This window comes from Haliaeetus leucocephalus, unplaced genomic scaffold, assembly GCF_000737465.1.
Source record: "Haliaeetus leucocephalus isolate CR32 unplaced genomic scaffold, Haliaeetus_leucocephalus-4.0 Scaffold151, whole genome shotgun sequence".
Classification (NCBI taxonomy): domain Eukaryota; kingdom Metazoa; phylum Chordata; class Aves; order Accipitriformes; family Accipitridae; genus Haliaeetus; species Haliaeetus leucocephalus.
Genome location: NW_010972587.1, coordinates 172,890 through 195,898, shown reverse-complemented (window position 1 = coordinate 195,898; position 23,009 = coordinate 172,890). Strand labels below are relative to the sequence as shown.

At 39.3% G+C, this 23,009-nt stretch overlaps 1 protein-coding gene across 3 annotated transcripts in view; it reads right to left on the bottom strand.

The window, feature by feature from the left end:
* Positions 1–23,009, bottom strand: part of SRGAP1 (SLIT-ROBO Rho GTPase activating protein 1) — a 151,227-nt gene that overhangs the window by 24,453 nt on the left and 103,765 nt on the right. Inside the window, exons 7-15 of one of the 3 annotated variants that reach the window (XM_010561706.1) lie at positions 17,864–18,085; positions 16,964–17,065; positions 15,061–15,258; positions 14,852–14,942; positions 10,477–10,504; positions 7,748–7,850; positions 3,986–4,046; positions 3,746–3,823; positions 2,090–2,224 (exon numbers count right to left, since the gene is read on the bottom strand). In XM_010561706.1, the coding sequence (XP_010560008.1) occupies positions 2,090–2,224; positions 3,746–3,823; positions 3,986–4,046; positions 7,748–7,850; positions 10,477–10,504; positions 14,852–14,942; positions 15,061–15,258; positions 16,964–17,065; positions 17,864–18,085 (1,018 nt within the window). Of the gene's footprint in view, positions 1–2,089; positions 2,225–3,745; positions 3,824–3,985; positions 4,047–7,188; positions 7,223–7,747; positions 7,851–10,476; positions 10,505–14,851; positions 14,943–15,060; positions 15,259–16,963; positions 17,066–17,863; positions 18,086–23,009 lie in introns of all 3 variants that reach the window. The other 2 variants (XM_010561707.1, XM_010561708.1) reach the window with 2 other exon arrangements.

Below are 23,009 nucleotides of genomic sequence, written 5' to 3'. Positions count from 1 at the left end.
GGCCTAATGCTAGGGATCTAGTATTCATTGTCATTTTTCTTGAAGTTCTTAATAATAAAAGACCATTTTGGGATAACTGAACTGGATCCCTCTCAGACAGTGACGCTTGAGAGGTTGGTGAATCTCTCCTGCCTGCTCATGTGCCATGTACGCATACTCAGTCCACTGAACTTCCACCCCTCTTTCCAAATACTCCATCCTGTCTTCAGAAGCTTCAATGGTGAATGGAAACTCTTTTAAATCATCCAGGTTCCTCCTCTTGGAACACATTTAAAAGGTTGTTTTGGGAAAATATTTTTGCATCTCCTAAGCACTCACCTGTATAATCTCTGTAAGCAGAATACTCACTCTTGGTATTTTACAATTCTATTTAAAGCTCTTCAATACAGCAGAGTGCAATACTATCTCCACATGTAAGAACCACCATTTATATTTTCCTTAACGCTTAGTCAAAATAGTAAAGTCATAATGAGATCCAATGGGCAGAATCTGACAGCAGAAATTTTGAAAAGGAAATCTGGTACAAATGTTTAACTATGAAAGTGATTAATCATTTGAACAGCTTATCCAAGAATGTGGTAGATTTTCTGTCAACTGAAGCCATTAAATCAATAAATTTTTCCAGCAGACATGCTTTAATTCATCCAGAAGTTATGGAAATCAGTGCAGGATTATTAGGTAAAGTTCCGTCATCCCTGTCATGCAGAAAATCACTCAGTCAAAACGATCCCTTTTTAGATTTCAATTTCTATGACTTGCAGACATTTTCTGGGCTGTGGCACCGCAGTTAGCTAAAGCTGAACTCAGGCAGAACCAAGATTATGCTTCCTAAAGAGACAGTGTCCCCTTCATCATCAGGGATCAGACTGCAGTTTTGAGGTCCTTCAGGACTCCTCAATACCACTGAGTCTGTAAATAGCACCAGCAGCAGAAAATCTCGCAAAACGTGAAACACAAAATATTGCACATAGACCTGATCACAGCGATCCATGTATTTGTAACCTCCAGGCTGAATTACTGCAATCCTCCCTGCATGGGAAGGAGACCACACACGCTGGGTTCCCTCAGACAGGAGCAGAAAAGCCCATCTGATGGCCAGCCCAGGCCACTGTGCACACATCGATCTGTGGTCCTACGGCTGGGCTGAGACCCCTTTGCCAAATAACACAGTTTGGAGAGAGCCTGCCCGAATTAATATCCCAAAGGACTGGCCCTCGTTACCTGTGAAACTGCCTCTTTCTCCATTTGGCTGAAGCAGGCAAGTTATGAAGGAAGGGTTGAAGGGAGGAAATTCTTCCACAAAGCTAGCACCTCTGGCCACTTCTAATGGACCCCCAGGGAACAGTAAGACTACTGATGATTGGCTTGGCCTCACCTCTCCTCAACATCTGCAGAGATCTGTGAACTGGAAGAGGTTTTGTGCATGCCAGAGCAATTCACTCATCCACTGAGAACTTCCTAAATTACTACAACCTCTCCGTGTCCAGCTACAGACACCAGCAGTGCACAGACCCACGCAACGCTCCTCCAAGGCATCTCATTACAGCTTGTGTGTTGGAGGTCAGACTGGGCTGTTCCACAGCAACACTCAGCGTCTCCCCTCTGTTCCCATACTGAAGGGTTTTCCTGCCGGTTGGGTCCAGGTTTTAACCTGAGCACAATAAAGGTCCAGAACCACACAACATCGAGCAGTTAGTTACTTATTCACCAGTGCCAAATCCAAGCTGTGGGGCATGAAAACCTTTGTGGAAAGTAACATACTCTGTTTGCACAGTCATGACTTCATCCCCTTCTGCCTGCCCCAGTGCACGGAGGAAAATAATAATAATGCGTTTAAATTTAACTATGTCTTGTATACTAAAAAATATTCTTCCTGTCCTATTAAACAAAGAGTTGTACTGTACATTAATCCCACTGGAAAAAGGGAACAACCACAGCTGTGAGTATGACTAATAACTGACCCAGACTGTTACAGATGGCAAACAAATTGTCTCAGAAAAATCTGTGAAGTTAGCTCTTTTTTTTCAGGCCGCTACTGTATATATGAAAGTAAAATTCTACTGAGAAAGAAACAGAGATTTCTACTTACTGATACAAGAAATAAGATCATTAAATCTTTCCTTAGGAAAGACAGGGTTTTCCAGCCCTCGGAAATAGAGCTTCAGTACTCCAGCAACTGAGTTAATGTCATGGTTACTTTGGTCATCTGCCAAAGGATTTTCACCTTAAAAAGTAAATAAAGTGAATGAAACACACATGAAGAAGCATTCTTGCATGCAACATTTTTAGAAGTGAGTGGGGTTTTTTTGTTGTTTTTAGTGTGTGGGAGGTGGCAATGCAAGCATTCAAGTAAGATAATAAACACTGATTTAGAAATCCCAGGCTAAAACCAGCAGCCTAAATAAAGCTTCCTTTAAATTACATAACATAGTGATCTCTGAGGTCCTGAACTTCCAACTAGGTATTTATGGACATGTTGTGATTTACAGTTAGGAAAATACAAAAGCCAAATGTTCTTAATTGAATAGGGTTTCTCAGACTATTCTTTGGGAGCTTACATAAAGCAAATTGAGTTAGATAACTCTTTTAATTGGAGTTCAGTCTTCATTCTGAAAAAACCCAAAACATTCAGGAATATGTGCAACCATTTTGTGAAAACACTGTATAGGAACTGAAACCCTAACTGAAACCTCAGCCAGGACTGAACTACATGTCATTTTAAAGACTTAATCTGAAACACTTCAAAATGTATATATCTTCCAGAATAACACTACCTAGGAGAGGCAGTTAACAATAAGGCAGATTTAAAAGCTGGAGAATAGGAGGATGTGGCTTTACTCAGACTGTAAAAACAGCTGCTTCATGTATCTTGTCAAAGACGAGATCAGGTTTAACAAGATACATAACTAATCCTAGGGAGAAAAATGCTGTGCATATTTTTTCATGCTTTTAGTCACAAGACTTATTGCTGCAAGGGTTTTCTCATTAGCAGACGATCTGCAAAAGGTTCTTCTGGAAATTGAAAAACCAGCTTCTAAGACCCAAGGAAAGAGAATGTAAGATTTAAAAAAAATGGCAACTAGTATTGTGTTAACACAATTAGGGGATTGCTGGATCCTCGCTCTCCCAGTAGAGCAATCTTAGTCTGGGTGTTGCAAGCCGCTCATGTTTAAAAAGCTGTTTTCACTTCCTGGTATCTTTCCCATAATTCCTCCTCACGGGCTGAAGTTTCCTTTAGGCATGAAAACAGTGGTTGAAAATGGAACGACCCTTTCACAGCCCGTATTCTCACTGATCGTGATGCCACTTTGGCAGAGGGACCAGAAAGTTGAGCACTCGTATTCCAGAAGATCAATTAACAGGGTTCTCAAATTGTGTTAAGTAGACTCTTGAACCTAATTAAAACCCATAATCTTTCCTTTCTGAGGATCTTTAAAATAAAATATAGGCAAGCTATTATTTGCAGTTTATAATTAACAAAAAAATAAAGTTTACGATTGATTCAAGAGTCATATGCTTCATCTAAACAAAATGAAAAACAGGCTCAAGCTCCGAGGACATAACAGAGGAAAAATATGTACATGTCATCATTATACTTCATCTTCAAGCACATGACAGTGCAAAGTTTTAGGTGCAGTACACAAAGTGCATACAAACTGCTTAAACAGCCAAAAAAGTAATTAGAATTTAGAAGATTTTTAAATGTCAGATATTAAGGTGCTCGAATAAATGAAAATGCAATTACCTCTCTCAAATGAATTTTTAATATCATTGACTTCCACCTGGGAACCAGACACTCTGAAAATTCCCTGATGCTGAAGACCTGCAGCAAAGATGGGAGACAGTGGTGAGAAATTAATCTAGTTTTTAAAATACTTTTAATCTCTATTTTAAAAACAAAGCTGTGATGGTAAATGCATTATGAAAAAGATATGCGAAAAAGTCAGGGCAATAATGAAATTACATAGTATGTTTCAGAGCTTACCATATAAATTGATAAATCTGATACAGCTTTCCACTATGAGAGGAATGACTTGTCCTGAATCCTGGAAAAACAAAAGCGGAAAGAGTGAACTGCAGATTGGAAAGAGGAAAGCTCCCTGCTCTGGAATGAATGTGAAAATGTGTTTTCTTGGTCAATCCAGATGGACATACAGTGCTGGCAAAAAAACACATAAGAAAAAATATAATTTCTAACAGAGTTCTCTTCCCATTTAGGGAGGGAGGGAAAGCAACAGGTGAAGAGAAAGGATTACAATTCTTCATTAAAATAATTAAATCGGGAAATTCAGAGACTTCATTCTCTACCTCTGCCACTGTATCCGGCTAACACTGTATGTGACATCTAAGGTCATGCATGTGTTTTAGATTTTTGAAGCAAAATGAGTTAAAGCAGTGAATTTGCCTTTTAAAAAGTTTATTATTAAGAATAATAATTCATGATGAAGATGATCCCTCTGCATCCATTTAACTTACCTTTCTTTTCCTGGTGGAGAAAATCCTACATGGACCTAATCACACAGGACCTAATTCCTCGAGATGCTTTTTCTTTTGGTAAAAATGTTGATCACAAACAGTTGACAAGGCTTTTTCTGGACCTGCTGGACTATCAGAAATGTTCTTGGAGAAGAATGCCATTGCATGGGGTACCAGGTGTCCCCCTCTGACCTGAGAGCACTCCTGCGTGTTCTGCTGATGTGCGTGTCCTCACACAGGGCAGACGATGGCCTGGCGCGTTGTTTCAGGCTGCTCTAACTAGCTGGTAATACACCGGGTGGTGAACAGCAGCCACTTTGAGCTGAGCATGGGGTTCAGCCGCCTCTTCTGTAGGCAGAAAGGTACTGGGAAAGGGAGGTCACAGCCTGCACCTCCCCGCCTGCAGCTGGCAGAGCTCAGGAATCGAAGCTCCTGGTCTCAGCCGTGATACGGCAGCAGGTCTATAGCTACATCTTCAGTTAAGTACAAGTGTTTTAATAAAGGAGAAAAAAATGCCTGTGATGGGATGGGGAGAAGATGACTATACACTAACTTTCAGTGAGTTATTTGTCTTTTTCTTTTCAACTGCTGATTTTCCAAAAGAACTGTCACAGTCCTTTGTCTGTGTGTTTTGGCATTTAAAAAATGGATGTTTTAGCCCAAGGACATTAATGACTACAAGTCATCAAATATCTATTAAAGACATGAATCATATGATTTAAAATTATTTAGAAAAGTTGGTGCTTATGCTGGAAAAATTACTGTTTCATAAATAATAGGTACCTTTGAAATTCTTGTCTTGGAAGCTGTAATTTTTTTCCCAAATGAATTTCAAATATATAAGCTCTCAGAGAATTGACTAATTCATTTGAAAGTTTGATACAAAACCAGTCTGTATTACGAAGCCATGAATTCAAAAGCACCCTGTAACTCAAAATACACATTTCCTCTTACAAACTAGTCCTTCATTTTCATGCTAAGTTACACTAGTGGGAAGTTCATGAATTAAGCCCAAGTAGAAGAAAAGCCAACTACTAAAAAAAGTTCAAAAAATAACACACAGCGAAGCAATGAAACAATGCACTTCCTGAGATAACCTAACACCTGATCTTCTGTGTACTCCATGTTGTTTTAGTGGGGCCTACAAAAGACTGTACTGCTAATTATGCTATTTAAATCGTGGCTTGTTTGTCTTTTAATTTAAAACCTAGCAAAGACTGGCTAGCCAAGAACCAATAATGTCTGGATGAGCATTTTCTGTTTGAGTCGTGTTCATGATTCAGTAACAGCTGAATAACACCCCAACATGGAACAGTTCAGTTGCTAAACCCAGGAATACTGTCATCTTCGCCAACACTGAGCAGCCTGGCTCTCCAAAAGAGCAGAGTATTAGAAAACATGCACAACATGCACCCATAACTCCTGTTAGTACACTGGTTCATGCAAAGAATGTAAAGCCTTGGAAAAGATAGTGTTTGCAGTAAGAAATTACAAAAAAATAAATTACTTTCATACGTGGTTTTGGAGAATCTATTCAGAACCATGCACAACTTTGTAGTTAAGTAAGTCCGTGAAATAATCTAAACTAACAGCTTTGGATTTTGGATCTAATGACAGGAAAATAATTTGAAGTAACAATCTGTGTTGGTGAAATGTCAAGAACAGTGACCCTACCGCTGCTGTGAATTTAATCTGATGTGTGTAGTCAGTGAATGTATGTTTGGGACTAATTACCATTTCTTATGAGGCAAAAATGTAACAAAAAGCAATTTGGTGTGATACTGTATTTCACTAGCTGTAATCCTTTTGTGCCTGTCAAAATGACTCATCCCTATCAAGAATGACATGGTCTTTGGGCAGGGACGCTTTCCTAGGTTAGCTCCCACACTGGCAAATCCGTGATAAGGCTACCAGCTTTCTTTTCCTCCTTCCTTTTGAAAGACTATGTAGGGCTCTCCATTTGTAAGTAAGCCCTGTCACCCACATTGCCATGCAGCATAACCCTCTTCTCTGTGAGGGAAAATGACGGGGTACCATTTCTCCTGCTGTGCTCTATGCTTCTCTAATCCAGGGGCTTTTTGTTGTGGGAGTTTCTGCTTCTTTGCTTACTTTCATCCTTGAGCAAGAAACTGTTCATGATATTCATCTCTTGCATCATGTGATGATTTCCTGAAAGTCTTTGCACCTCACAGCACTGCCTGCATAATAATAACAGTTTCTCTATAGTTGTACTGAGGGTGGCTGAAAGCTTGATTCAAAGACAGCTAAACTGGTACGGTGCCACTGAGCACAGAATTTGTTCTGCAAAATATCTGCCGCTAGCTACGTTGCACGGGAAGAAAAAAAATAATCCCTGTAACGTTCAAACCTGGTTCACAGAGCTTGCATTCAGGAATTTAATTCACTGCATTTATAAATGTATTGTTACTTATTTTTTGAAGATTTCTTTCACTTAGCTCTGTCAGCTAGTGTCCAGAGGCACTAATTGACTGTGATGGGCAGGTGCTTGTTAATGAATAAGGAAATATCCACCATTTAAGACTACAATCACTCCAGAGTTGTGCTCTGGTTCAGTTTTGTCTGCTGTACTTGTACGCTCATTTCTTAATGCAAACTTCTCCCTCCAGGTCTTTGAAAGAGCTAATTTTGAGCCAGGCATGAATGCAACCCGAGAGCGAGGCAGAGGTGGTTCTCTTGTTACCAGAACTATACCTGATGTCTTGTGTGAGAGTTCCTTCGGCCTCGGCTAGAAGCATTATTAGAAATAAAAGTATGAGAAAGAAGAAGATAGTAAATACAGCAAAGATACAAGATCCAGAATAGCGGTGATCACAATTTCACACAATATAATAAATTCCTAAAGTCATAGGAAGTCAAAGGCTGGATATCAAACCCAGGGTAATACCGCTTCTCCACAGGCTTTGAATACTGAATGTAATGAAAACAGCAAGCAGGAAATTGTGCTAAGTCCTGGGATGCACCACTACATCCTATCTTCTACACGATGCTAAGTTTCCTAATAAAACCAAGCTGCCGATACTTGATTAACTTGATTAATCCCTACTTGATTAATGAAATCGTAGGGAGGCTAATGTGAGAAATCAATCCCTCTCTTTCCCTCTGACTTCAGGAAGTATTATATTGATCAACCGGGAAAGAAAAGAGCCCCAGGACAGACTTAAACATAATGATCTGCCTCAGCTCACGTGAGGTGGTGACCATTATAGTAAGAAGTGTTGAGATCAGCCACTGGGGTGGCTGGTGCCAGTACCTTGATGAATGACTCCAAATCACCATTAAACAACTTAGCACTATACTGTGATCGGGGTCTGGGCTTCCTGTGTTTCTGGGGCTTAGGGGGAAGATTTGGAGGCCTAAGGGAAGGGAATATGATTACTGAGCAAGGTAGAATTAAGTCACACAATAAAATGAAATGTCTGTAAGCTCATGGCAAAACAACAGTACATTGTAAAGGGAGAAATAAACACATTTATCAAATAAAGACTTCCCATCAAATTTAAGTGTAACAGTGATTGAAGAGTGGAGAACTCCCCCATTAAAAACACATTGCTTATGGATAAATATTGACATTCTTTATGAATTGCTCCTTTGCAGTTTTACCATATACATTTATTCCAAACATGGCACAATCGGAATGGCCTTTTTTGTTGCGGTCATGCATGAAATGTGCAGCAACCACTGGAATTCATCCTGCCAGCCACGGCAGAACACAGGCCACCCGAAGCACCTCTTATCAAGCAGAAAAGTTCCTTCATGCTGGAGAAGCTTCAAATGCAAATTAAAGCTGCTCAGCACACTCCTAAGATGCTTCAAAACCAAACCATCTGCATTTTCAACTAGAGCCAGGAAGGTTACACAGCTTTAGCCTTCCACATCCAACCATCAACAACTTCACATGAGAAAAGAAATAGCTTGCAAATTAGCTAAAGGAATTAAAAGAATATCATCAACTTGAAACAAACAAACAAAAGCAGCAAAACGCAAAAAAAGAAAAGGAAGAACACACAAAACTTTGGTCTGCAAAATGTTCACCTAGTGTGTTACACACATGATGACTACAACTGAAAGAGATTATAGGAAATAAATGTTGTTCTCTAGGTCACAATTTATTTTGTGAATGTCAGGGCACGCTACATGCCAACAGCTTCCCTAGCTCCCCTGCACCAGCAGTCCAATGTTTCTATAGGTTTTTCAGGAATTAGTAAAAAATGAAATGGTTTGAGGAGAACAATGAGGAACAATAATGCATAGAATATTAAGTGGTGGGACTTTGGTCTGTTTGGGTACTACCTGCTATTTTAAACTCATCTTTAAAGATATCCTCTTCCCTTCTACAATTTAATGTTGACCTTGAAGAACATTTCCATTTGTATGTCTTGCAGTCTGGAAACTTAACTGAACCTTAGGGCAACGGGCAGGTCCCAGCCGGAGCTGGGGAACTGGTGCTGCAGAACGGACGGGCAGGTCCTGCTCGCTCAGAGTTTCTTTCTCTAAGCGACCAGCTGCGAGAAAATAGGAGGTAAGATGGCTTCAAGCTGCTCCCCACTTTACTAAGGTAAAATTATTGTCTAAATCCATCACCTTCTTTCAGCTGCTTACACAGCAGGGAATTTAGGATTATGTGAGCCTGATGAGTCACCTGCTTTGGAGTCAAGAAAGAACATTTTTCTCATTAGACATAAGCTTGCTGACTTCCATGCATTCCTGGTAGCATCTGGGGGCAGAGTTAAAGGCACAGGTCTCAGAATTAGTGTCAGCAGTTGGGAAGAACACCCTGACTTGATACTGCTTTTCAATGGGCGTTGTGTAAGGAAAGAAGGTGAATTAAGTCTAACTTTAGAGAGCTAAAATGGACGATGGAGTGGTGGGAGAAAGGCTGGTCTGAAGTCTGTACAGAGGTCCCCAGGAATACAGGGGCCAGGCAGAAGAAATTATATAAAACCAAGTGGTCCAGCAAAGGCAGAGCCAGAGCTGGATCCAAACTTCTTAGCTGGGAGGGCAAGACTTTTTTTTTTTTTTTTAATTCAAAGATGAGGGGTGGTGGTGAGGCCATTCCTGTCCAGGAAGCAAAAAGGAGTAAGAGAAGGCATTGAGCAAGGATGTATTGCATGGAAAGGGAAAGGAATAGTGAGACCCGGAAAGCTGGGCTGTATGTTCCGGCTGTCACCAGGATGGGAAGTGGCCTGTTGCAGTGACAGACACAACTGGCAGCTGCAAATTCAAAGAGTTGCCATTGCCGCCCACAGCCGGATACCCCGGGGTCTGTAGTGCTGTCTGTGTTTATGTCTGCAGGCAGCATTGCAGGTGTAGCATTACACAACAGAGTAAGTATGTGCTGCACAAAACAGGGAGATCTAGCACTATATCCCTTTTCTTCTGTGAATATATAGACCCATTTGAGTATCAAACACATGGATGCTGGGCGAGGCAGGTATTCCTGTCCCCAACGAGGTTACCAAAGATGCAGCCTATCCCCTAAATTCAGCTCTGTATCAGGTGCTATGTACATAACTTATACTCTCTCTCTCTTTCCCTCTCTACACTCTCTCCATATAGAATATAAAGTATATACTCTGTGTATATAACTGTGTATCCTGACCAAGTGAATTACAAACTATGAGAGGTGAGGTGTCTCTAGCAATTGAAAAAAATTTTTTTCTAGCACCAAAAAGCCCCCCGCAGTATCCAGATTTGATGTCTGATGCACAAATATTTTTAAGGATCTCCCAGCTTGTCCCACCCTTGACACTGGCCTAAGCAGCTCACAAGAATGAGGAAGATGACAGTCTGGTCCTTCACCCATCAGCATGCAGAAATGGAAATGCTGAATATTAAAACACACAGGGCCTGTACACAATTTATGTAACAACAGCTACAACAACAATGTTATATACCCTTACAAACTTATTCTAAAATTTGTAATTTCTAAGATTTTATTACATTTGTAACTCTGTATCAAGTAAAATAAAAATATCTTACCTTGTTGTCATGTACTCAGCCCTGTGACCTAGAAAAGTTCAATAGACAGGAAACAATCATTTGTAGGTTCTAGGTAGATTTTTTTTGTATCTAAATTATGCTTGGCAAATTACTTTTAATCCTAACTTTCATGTTACCAGCAAAAGACATACAATTCTACAACAAACAGGGCAGTGCAGTTATCTACCATCTCCACAATTACATTTAAAATACAAACACGACCCATGTTATGGAACAACTTTTAAGAAGCCTGCCCACAGATTAAAGAGTCACTTGATACTGTAAATAATTTGCAGTAAAACTCCAAACAATGTCTATTTTTCGTGCTCATGTGTTTTAGTGGCTAAATCAGTATAGAAATACAGCTGTGCCTAGATTAGATTCCATCTCCCCTTGTGCCTAAAACCTGTTCAGTGCCGAAAATGCAGAGCTCTAGACACCAATGGCTTGCTATTGAAAGACTCCTTCCTCTCTTTTGTCTGTGTATTGCAGGAAATAAATACAATGCTATCACTGGGAAACACCACAGAGAACTGCAGAGAATTGTAAAGAGGCAAATACCACATTCCGGTAACCTTTGCAGAACAACAGACCAGTAAGTTAGGCACGTGCATCGTGTCAACTCATGATAATGAAAAGCAAAATAATGAAACAGTAGGAAGGTCATGGTATGATAAGTTCCAATCAGCCTAGTTTTCCCAAAGGAAAATTGTGCCTTATTAATTTATTAGAATTCTTTGAACATGTCAGTAAAATACTGTATAAAGGAGAATCAGTTGAATTAATTTACTTAGACTTTGAACGGCCCCTGATAAGTTTCTTCACAAGAGGCAACTAAAGCAACTAAACAGCCATGGATTGAGTGGCAAAATATTCTCATTGATCAAAAACTAATGAAGAAAAGGGAAACTGAGTGGAATTAAATGGTCTTTTTTCATCACGACAAAAGTGTAACAGTCATTTACTCAAGCCTGCCCATTAGGACCATTTATGTAATACATAATACATTTATTAATGTCTTGGAGAGATCACAGCAGCTAAGGAGGCAGAATACTGTGCAGATGACTGAAATATTTTTGTATCAAGTCCTGACAAAACTGTGAAGCTCTTCAGAGGGGTTTAACCATGTTAAGGAACAAGACATACAATGGCAAATGAAATTCAGTATTAACAGGTTCAAGCAAGATAGTAGGGAAGCAATAATTAAACACCTATGCAGCTAATGGAACTATAGATAATTATACTGACTCTGACTCTGAAAATCACTCAGGCTAGGTCTAAGTACACCGCTCAATTTGGAAGTGACACCAAAAAAGCTTGTCACACTGCAGAAAGAATGCAAAACAGTGATATGCAAAACATAATATTGTGTGGCAATGTCCAGGTGCACCTGAAATACTGCACAGTACTGAAATCCCTAATCTGAACATATATTTTGCAGTACCAGAAGAGTGGGGATCCACAGAAGGTGGCACAAAAAATAAGCTCCGGGAAAAATCTCTGGCATTAATAAGACATGTAAAGATTGTTGGCATCTATTTTAGAGAGGTGAAAAAGAGGGATGAAAGAAGAGTATGTAAAATAATCTGTGACAGAAAAAGGGTAGACCAAGGACTTCTCCCCACTCATGTTACCAAGGGAAGTTCATTGAGACTAAGAATCCCAATAATTAATGCTAATAAAACAAAAGATGTTACAAATCCCGAGTCTGGGGGATTTTAAACACATCTCTGATATTTAACAGATTAGGGCAAAAACTGTCTGGGACACAGGGGCCATTTCTTTTACAACTGCTTATTCTCTTTCTTGCATTTCCCTTTGCTGTGTTCCTTTGTTCATTCAATAGATGAGCCTTGGGTCAGAATTAATGTAAGTATCAGTGTGCTTCCTAAGTTTACTATCAACTTAATTTGAGTATTTCTCATTTAGTTTTCCAAATTTGTAGATGCAGACTCAGCACAGAGCACTTCATCTATCTCGCTTGTGCAGATCATGAATACGTATCTGCTGTGTCCATAAACAGCAACAGACTGTAGTAGGCAGGTGATGAACTGGAATAGAAGCCAAATGCTGTCAATGTTGTGGACACCAGACTGGAATCTGGATTTATTCAGCCTACATACTTACACTGTACAGGTTTGAATAAAAGCAAGAGAGGGTGCCAAAGGAAAACTTGCAGTTCAGACAATCCTCTCCCTCTCCCTGCATTCTCTTCCGCGTTACTTAATAACTCACCACCCTGTTTTATTTGTTTGCTGACATGAAAGTTTCCAGAAAAGGCAGTTTGAGTGGAGCAGGGGAGCAGTTCACTTCCTACAGATCCATTTCTATACTAGGTACAGCAATAATGTTCTTAATTCCACTGTAATTCTACCCTTTCAACTATCTCCATTTGTACAGAATCCAGGTCCTTCCCAGGCGTGTGCATTGTAATGCAGGACATGCCTCAATAGAAGGTGGTACTTGAACTTTTTAACCTGTATGAATGATGGCTTTTTCTCCAAGTATCGGCTTTGAATGCGGATGTATACATTTGAGGTACTATTTGTACGTGCTATGCTATGATGATGCAACAACCATGTGCAAAACCACTGTGGGCAACACAGATTAACTACGTGGGGTTACAGCTGGTGGGTTGAAGGGAACTCTTCAAACAGAACAGTCCAAGCATGCCTGAGCATGGCAGAACAGCCCAGAGCCTGATGGCAATTTGTCACTTAGGTCACCCTGCTGAGAAGTTTTTCTTTGGATTTCCTTTCATACACTTCTTTATTTTTTTCCAACATGCATTAGGCAACAGAACCTGTTGCCTTTTATCTTTCTCCTTTCAGTAAATGATCATGCATTTTACTGGGCTTCCAAATAACAAACATTTAATTTTTAACAAATACATTTTTTGTGAGCCTTTGGAGGAAAATGTTCCTCTTTTTTGACTAACATCAGCTGCACATTGTTTTGTGTGAATAAACTGCTCAATACACACATTCAAAAAAAAAATCCTATTAAATGAAAACTGTCATAAGAAAGAACATAATGTAGTTAGTTGTCTAAAAACAGCTACCATCTTCTACAGTCCATCCTTCCAAGAAAATGCTGTGTATTTCCTACCCCCAACCTCAGTCACTCCCTGGACAGGGGTTTTGTTTGGGTCATAGCCACTGAAATGTTAATAGCTCTTTAGGCACCTCCACAGCTGGATTTGTGGAGCTGGGCTTTTGTATTAAAAGCAAGAAGAGATCTGATTAACAACAGATTTTTGGCAGTAAAAAGAAAATAAATTGACACATCCTTTAGAGACACTCTTTAGAGAACAAGTTTCCTTTCTTGAGTCTGAACTTTGAATTATAGTCTTTAAACTTCAGGACAGGATTTTTAGTCTCTGTGGTGTAATTCACTTCCTCTCAAGTCTGTAACACTCTGTGTGGCTAGTCCTCAAGGCTTGCAGTGTGATTCTCCTTTTCCCTTTGATCCATGAGGAAATGCCTGTTGGGAGGGCTGGTAAGAGGTGAGCTGGAGCTGTGCATAGTGCCTGATTCATTACTGCCCTAATTCAGCTCTATTTCATTTGATCATGGATATCTGCTGACTTGGTTTATATTTTAAGGTACATTTTTAAAAATTGTGGAGAGTGTTCAGGACAATGGATAATTTTCTGCTATCATAATTTGTAGTACAATAATTTTTTTTGTAATGCAATAATTTTATATGCAATAATGATGATCAACATGTACAGAGCTATTCATTAAGTTTTCATTCATTCCAGTTGACAATACACAAATACTTTGTAGAAACCCAACATTAAATTAAGTCTATAAGAGTCTCACTACTGACATTAGTGAGGTCTGGATTTCACCTTTTAGGTTTCATAAACGCTCCATTGAGTTGTTAGGCTGCAAGAAGGTTGTTCATGTCCATGTGTCAGAAATATTGCACTAGTGAGTCCATGGTAAGAGATGCATCCTGGATAATTTTGCATGTTTAAAAAAATATCACTCTCCCACAACTCTTAAAGAAACCTCAAGTCAACAGAAATCGTTAGGAAGTAGAAACAGTACATTTGTCAGAGCTCTTAAATCATCCTGCACTGTGTCAGCTCTCCTTTCAGACATGAGATTTTTCATTCAACAGTTCCATTTCCAAATATAGTCACTTGTCTAAATATCTGTGTAGTGGAAATAAATATCTGTTGAAGAAACAAAATCCATTTATAGTGCGTACTCTTACCACTGCACCAAAACTATGACTGGTAAAACTCAAATCTATGCTTACTGGACAATTAAGCTTTAAGTTTTGTGGGTTTTTTTTCCTGCATACTTTTGGCATTTCAGTGGGTTCATTGTATAGTCTGGAACCACATTTCAGTTTATTGTGTGACATTTACCTTCTCCAAGTGTCCTCTGCAGCAAGTCATGTTTTGCTTGAAGTTTTGTGATGAGATTACTACCTTCCAGATATTCTCTGAACTTCTGTAGAGATGCAGATCAATCTATTACTGTTATGACACATAAATTCCAGGAACTTCTGCATAATGTTTACTTCAGGTGTTTGGTCTGTATCACATGAATGAGGAAGCAACCAACATACCATGAAATAGAATTGCTCTGTTTCCTGCTGGTTAGCTCTTCTTTTTGCAATGCTAGGCTTACTCAGGTATGTCTCGGAGACTGTTGACTTCACAGACTCTGTTGAGCGACTGTGCTGGAAACATTCTGACACATCGTAGTCTTCAATGGTGACCATATCTTGTATTGTCTGCAGTGTAGCCTCTGTTGTTTTCTTAACCTGGTGTTAAAAAGCACAGTTTACCAAATGGGAAGATAAATACATACCAGAACAGCTTAAAAGGGAAGCCGATTACTCAAAATAATTCTATGGCATGCTCCCCCAAACAAACTGGTGTGTGAACGTGAAAAATTAGATGTACTGTAATAAATACCTATGTAACAGAAGAATGACATGATTAGGTTTCCTGTCTAGTTCTCTGCTTTACCATGGTACAATCCACAAACATGGATGTACTCATGTGTTGACTGGATAGCATTCTCAAGCATCTCAAGCAAGTTTCCTGAAATTAGAATTAAAATGTGACATGATTTGGTTATGGCCCCTAATGTGGGACAACAGGCAATAGAGATAGATGATCCAGTGCTCTGAAGGGTCAACTTTCCCACGTGTGGTCAACGTGTTAGATCAAATGCGTACATCCATGGATCTGGCTGCCAGAACAACATGTTCTTCCAAGATAAAAATCTGTGACACCATTCTGCAGAGTGCTGCGGTGAGGAGCACAGTGATGTTTAGACTGCAGAAGTGGAATACACAGCTGGAGGAGGGGGTTGGAGAAAGAACAATTTACACCAGCCTCACAGCACTTCCTATGAGCAAGGGAGAGCGTAGTCGCTCATAGTGGAAACCAGGGCACAGCGGCAGTGGAACAGGGGATGCAGCGTTTCCGCAATGCCATAAAGTAACTGGCAGGATTCACAAGGATGTGATTTACCTCCCAGTTCTGCTTCGGAAGAGTCTCTAGCAGAGTCAACTTAACTGAATCACGCACACCGCTACACACATCTGCAGTGTAGGCAAACATGCTTTTTGTGCCTGCCAAAAGATTTCTCCCTCTATGACCTTGCACTTCACTTTACTGAAAGAAATAATCTTTCTCCTTCCTTTTGTCTTTGTTACCTTGAAGTCAAGTGGGATTTTTTAAAGATGACTGTACATGTCTCATGGACATTAATACTTTGTTCTAAGCACTCAGTACATAACATAGAGTAAGAAAAACTGGAATCCTGAAAACTTATCACAAAACTACACTAACAAATTAAATCATCCCTATGTTTTAATTTAGGAACAGATTCCCATTTAAACTGAGGGCCTCTAACACTGTCTTAAATTGGATAAAAGTGCAATTTATACCCACTGGGAGGCCCCTCTGCTGCCAGAGCAAGGGAAAGAGAACAGCACAGCTTTACTGTATTTAAAAAAAAATGCATTTTATGTTACTAGGTGAGCTATTCCCATCAAAGGCATTCAGTACTCGTGTTTATAAATAGCTGCAGCTGAGAGCTCAAGAGATTTTGACTCAGCTACCACAAAAGACAGTCCAAATTCCATTGTACTTCACCAGTAGCAATTTGGGGACTGGACAGAGGGTGGTCACAGAAGACAATAACTGTGCTCAGTTGCTTTCAACCACAAAACTTTAAAAATAAGTGCTCTAACAAGTTTTCACTGAAGCATCTGCAAAACACAGAACTCAGTAGTGTCAATGTATGGACAGGTAGAAGAGTAAGCTTCCAAACCTCTATAAAGCAGACACAGATCTACCTTAGCATATTTGCCAGCATTTGATTTTTAAAATTAAAACAACTCATACAGATTGAAGCCATTGCAGGGTCATTTACGTGCTTTTGACAAGGTAGAAAACACTGCACCTTCCTGAAAATGGTGTTCAATGCATAGCCCTTGTAGACACAGATCTTACCTCCTCATTTTCTATTTTGAGTGTGGCCAGTCGCGACTGTAGTTGCTGATACCTAAGCATAAGCTCTGCTTGCACAGGTTGCTGGGCAGTGACCTGACAAACCTAACAAAGAACCAGAAAGAGCTGTAAGATGCAAGGAATTAAAAAAACCAGTCAATAGTCTTTGGCTGCTCTCCTTAAAACTAGGTAAATTCCTACCAAAGCTACTAAAACTTAAAGAAGCAGACAATAAAATGCGTACATCTAAATTTAAAGTATTTATGTGTTACAAGGTGTGGAACTACATACTGCATCTTATGACTACAGAGCACAGCCTTGTTGTATGGCTGCTTTGCGTTGCTTCTCTATCACACAGAAATGCAAACCCTGGAATTACCTTCAGATAAAAGATGTACACAGATGATTCTGCATTCTGCTTTGTTACTGGCCTTTGGTGAGCAGAACAGGGCACAGCTGGGTTACCTGTACACTTGAAATCTCCAGATGATAAAATGGGGGACAAAGAAGGGGAAAAGGCTGCATTTCAGCATGCATAATTTGGAGCAGCTCTGCAGCTGCTCTCAAATAGCACCCACAAGCTCTCTTATGGGTGAGGCAGGTAGTGAAGACACAAAGTCGCTACTTACACCAATGCTGGGCTGAGCACAGGCTGGCCGGCAAATTCGCAGCAATGTCATTACGAGTAATACAGAATATAATAACACACAATGGTTTTTACTTGAGAACTCTGAAGAAACTCAGAACAGTGCTGCCAGTTTTGCAAAATGTTATTGCTGATCCACTTGCTTTTGGGTAGCAACAACAGATTTTACTAAACCCTTTGTAAAAGGGGATAAGTTCTCTATCTCGGTATATAGAAACAGAAACAGTCACTGTGTGGATACTTGTCAGTATACAGACCTCATCACCCATGTGAGACTGGAACTCAAATTTCATTGGTGGACAAAAAGCAGTGGGGTACATTTCCATGAATCTCTGCTTGTCACTTCGTGGCTCCAAGCTGTCAACTGCATTTTCAATGATGTCTAAGCCCTCATGCCTGGAAGTTTCAAGGTTATACTCTGCAGAAAGGTATGTTCTTAGGGCTCTGTTCAGACTAGCGTGGTATCCAAGATCGCAACACTGAAAACACAATAAAGGGAAAAGAAAACAACTTAAAAAGGAGGAACATCATTCCAATATCCCTAGTCACAAATTATCACTAAAATTTTCTGTCCTGAAATTCTTCTGTCTTTGAAGTGTTTTACAAAATATCTTCTAAATTAAAATACAATACTGGGGTCAAGACAGTAAGTATTTAGTATTCTCATTCTGTTGCAAAGATTGAAGGACAGTTTTAGAAAAGAGATCAAGTGTACAAGTATGGCAGTATGTTTGCATTTGTTTATCAGATACATATGTGCAGTCACTGTATTTACATAGAAAAGGTCTGAGACTCCATATACAAGTGGGCTTTTCAGTGTTACTGTCATATGTAAGCCTCAGATCATCTATTTAAACCCACCCTGACATAACTCTACCATCTACATCAATGCCAGCACCAAACTGAAAATGAAGCAATTCCTGCTCACCATGTCTGTGCCCAAATAAAAACCCACAAAATGGCCTCTAGCAGTAGGGACCCATCTAAATGCTTTTTGATGCAATAAGAATGGTTTAACATCCTTTCCCAATAGTGAAAACATATTTACTGTAAACACCTTATTTCCCATGCTCAGACAGAGCCAGCAATGTACATCATGTTAGTAAATGCAGAAAGTCATAATTTATGCCTTTTTCTGAGGGTGAGAATAACACTGGAATGTAATTGAAACCTAATTGGTAGAACATAAAGTTGTGTTTGTTCTTGAATTTTAAACATCCTTGGTTTGCATTATTCATGATTAGTTAATATTTTAGAGGAACAGCTGAATATATTTTTAAAATGTCACAGCAGTAATGTAACAAGTGATTGTTTCCTTAATTTTTTCCCCACATTACACAGTAAACAATATCCTCAGCTTCTGCTCAGTGAGCTTCCAGGTAATGGCAGATATATCACAAACCTCTCTGTCACCCAATAGTGGCACATCAGTCTGCTAACAGTTGCATACAAAGCAATGTTCTTTATTCAAACAGGAGAGATCTGTCCCATTCAGAGGCCAATGCCTGGCATGGGCAGTCAGCACGCTGCTTTAGGGCATCCCTCAGCTCCCAGCCACCCGTTCTGGGTGCCCAACCACAGTTTTAAATAATTCTTCCCTCCAGGACTCGCAAGTTAAGTGATGCAGTTGGGTAAAGAAGCAATTTGAATTCAGTCCACTGTAGACTATGTGCATGTGCGCACTGTTTATATGCATACCTCCTTCACAGCTGTTACAAACGATTAGGACTCATGGGATCATGTTCCCCTCCCCTTCTTCTTACTTATTTGAAAAAGGAGAGACAAAGACAGAGAGGGAGACAGACAGACAAACAGATGCAGACACTGCGTCAGAGTTTTCAACCTATTTACCATGCTTAAACCTGCGTATAGAAGAGAAAGAAACCCCTCACACCTTGCCTTAGGTGTACTAACAACTAGTGATCAGGCTGCTCTCTGAAATCTGACTGCAGAGGGCTGTTTTAACCTCCAGAAAGACTAAGCTTTCAGTCCAGGTGAGTATCCAGGTAGTTACAGCATATGGGACAGTGGCTCTCCAAAAAACAGTTGCTGAACCATTTGAAGAAAACAGAATAAAGATGTCATGTTCAATCAAGCACACATAGGTTAACCTCTCTCCTTCGTGTTTATAGAAGGGAAATTTGTGTTACGCTTACTAAAACAGCCACTCAACTTTTATAGTAAAGCACATCCATATTTCAAAGACCTCCATCTTAAAAAATATTGTTTCTAAAAGTAAAAGTCTCTTGGTGTTTTTCTCTTGTTCTGTGTCAAATCAGATCTCATATTTAATTCACTATCTTGGATGAAAAAGACAGACTGAAAGTGCTGATAAGAAAGTGGATCAGGACAGCTGTTTTATTTCATGTGCATTAGTTTCAGAGAGACCTCATGGAAGATTAAACTGAGAGGAAATGAGAAATAGAGGGCAATGCCAGGTTTAGCATGGCCAACTATCCATGTGTTATAAAACTGCAGGCATCTAAAGCTGAATTCTGGCTCTGGAGGATTAATCTGAGTATTAATAGAAAGCTTATTGATTTCCAATTAGAGCTGTGTGGGTTTCTGATGCAGCTTTTTTGCAAGTTGGAATATAAGATTGCAGCCTTTATGCTGTGACAGTACCAAGAACTTCACTGTTTAACCCTTAATCTACTCAGTAATTATCACCATGGTCATCTTCTGCAGGTGATGGCAGCTGAACAGGGTAACAAATACAGCTTCTCAGCCAAGAAGAAGGATTCTTCAAGTGAAGCAGAATATCCTGCCAGACTAAGGCATTTACTTGCAATGCCAATGCCAGCAGAGCAAACAGCAGCTAAATCCAGAACCTGAACTAATGCCTTATTACCAATAGCTCTTTGAATGGAATTTAAAATGCCTGAATTGGGAATTTTGCTTCAATGATTTAAGTAAAAATAGAATTTGCATAAATGAAGTATTGTGGGTTTTTTTTAAAGCAAAAATAAACACTCATTAGACATCACAACTCTTACTTCTGCCAGACTGTAGTTCACTTTCTCCGAAATTTGGAGACAGATAATTTTAACTGGGGAATGGCTGTCACAATATCAACTCATGGCTACTCAGAAAGAAGAGTACCTTTCTAATCTGTTAGTACTAGTGATGGTTTAGAGAGTTGGCACTTCAGGTATTTGCTCATTACTAAGACTAAAAATTGAAGATACTGCCACTGAACTGCTGCTCCCACCACATCCTGTCTGTCTAGGCTTGGGAAAAAAAATCACCAACCTTTCTGGTGTTGCAAAAAAGTACAAATGTATGCACATATACACACATGCATGCCTACATGTACACACAATTTTCAGGAAAAATCTGTAGATTTGTAGAAAGATTTGTAAAGTTCAAGTGAGCAACCACACTGTTAGACAAAATAAATATGAATCTTTGAGATTCACTAATCAGCATACAAAGGCTACAGCTTAGATGGCTAAAGAGATCTGCTATCAATCTATGGCCTAGAGAGATGAGATGTCAGTTGGTGCAGTAAGACATGAAGGTGAGAAATGAGAGAATGAAGTCATAGACTATGAGTTTTATTGCATTCCTGGATTCATAAAGACTTTTGGTTGGGCAAAAAGTAGGGAGATGAGTGATGCATTTGGGATATGTGTGAAAAATTAATTTTGTAATTTGCATTTTAGTCTTATTTGGAATTAAATCTGAAGCAGTCTCAAGAGCATTTACTGTCTTTATTGCACCCCAGAGTGTATTTAGGCTTGAACAAAACAAACTGCAGTGCTTAGCATACAGCTTCAACCAAACAACCAAGCTGCTCTTCATTTCATTTCAGGAATAATAATAAAATTCTAATGCCAATGGAGAGAGAAATTCATAAAAAAAAGCCTTAACCTCTGAATAAGTCACTTTCTGCTCATCCTGTTACACAGACATCAACATTCAAATCAAAGGGATCTAGCTGTACGTATCATATTTATGAGAACTTACATAATAAAGATTGTGAGCTGCACACACTCTACCCTAGTTTTAAACTTGGTTCTATGAATGATTAACAAAGAACCTTTACAGAATAAATTAAGTTCATAATAGCTAAATGTTCCCTAACTTCTTAACCATCCAAAGCATGCAGACTGCAATTAGAGATTCAGAAACTCTACTCTAAGAAAGACCAACACATGAATATTTTATTTATTCCAGCAGCAGAACTACAGTCAACTACAGTATTTTGATCACTATTTCCTAGCATTTATCTTCAGATCATGAGTGCATGGCAAGTCTGAAAAAAGGTCCCTACCTTCCTCTTATACCCAGATAAATCTAATAAACTCAATTACATGAAAATCTTCAAGTAAATGAGTAACAGTATGTGCCATACAGACAGATGTTGGTACTAACAGTCAGATTAGCCGGGGTGTGTACTCTGTTGCTCCTTTGAAACCCACAATCAAAAAAAAAAAATTCTACATACTATTTAATCTAGCTAAAAAGTAAACTTTACTACTTTTTACATGATACAAATAAAGAAAAAAACCTAACCTCATCCTCCACTTGAACTAGATCCTAGTATATAGTGAGCAGAGAAGAAATTTTCAACAGAAAATTCAAATTCCTCTAGTACAATATGCAGAGGACAGAAATATACTGTGCATATCAAATCCTGCTTATCTCCCTACTTCTTTGCAAATGTTGGTCCCAACCCTCAGCTCACTCAATGCATTAAAACATCCAGCTATATTTTTGTCTTGCTTTTATCACAAGAGCTTAAGATGAACAACACATCATCATTTTAAGTCAGAAGCCCTGAGCTTTGTCAATGAGAAGGAGTTGAACAGTTCAGACCGAGTTCAGCTGAGGAACCGCAATATAGAATTTTCCACATGAGCCTCACGAATGGAAAATGCAGTGGAATCCAATTAAAAAATGTTTTGGTTTTTTTGGTTTTTTTTGTAAAAAAAAAAAATAGTCCTACAACCCTCCCCAAACTTGTTACAAAAAAATTATTAAACAGTTCACTGCATTCCTTCATATATTTATCTGATTTTTATCAGACATATTTTTCAGTAATGTAGGAAAACATTCAGTTTCTTTTATGGGCAATACCAACAGCTCAGGTGATATAAATCCCTTCCATGTTAACTGGAATTCAGACACAGAGAAGAGGTAATCCCCTTCTGTACATGCAAAGACAGAGTGAGTTCAGGGAAACACAGAAAGTCAGGCAGGCAGATGGGGACAAAACAGAGAGGGCAAAAAATGAAATCGTCACCGCTGCTCTGAAAACTCCAAATCGTACCACGACATTAATAGATTTACAGAACAAGATAGTCTGGACTGTTGCAACATATGGCCAGTGGGAAGCATGTCTCACATTCCAATGATATAATCCCATAATCTTGCCAAGACTCTTGCATTTACAAAAAG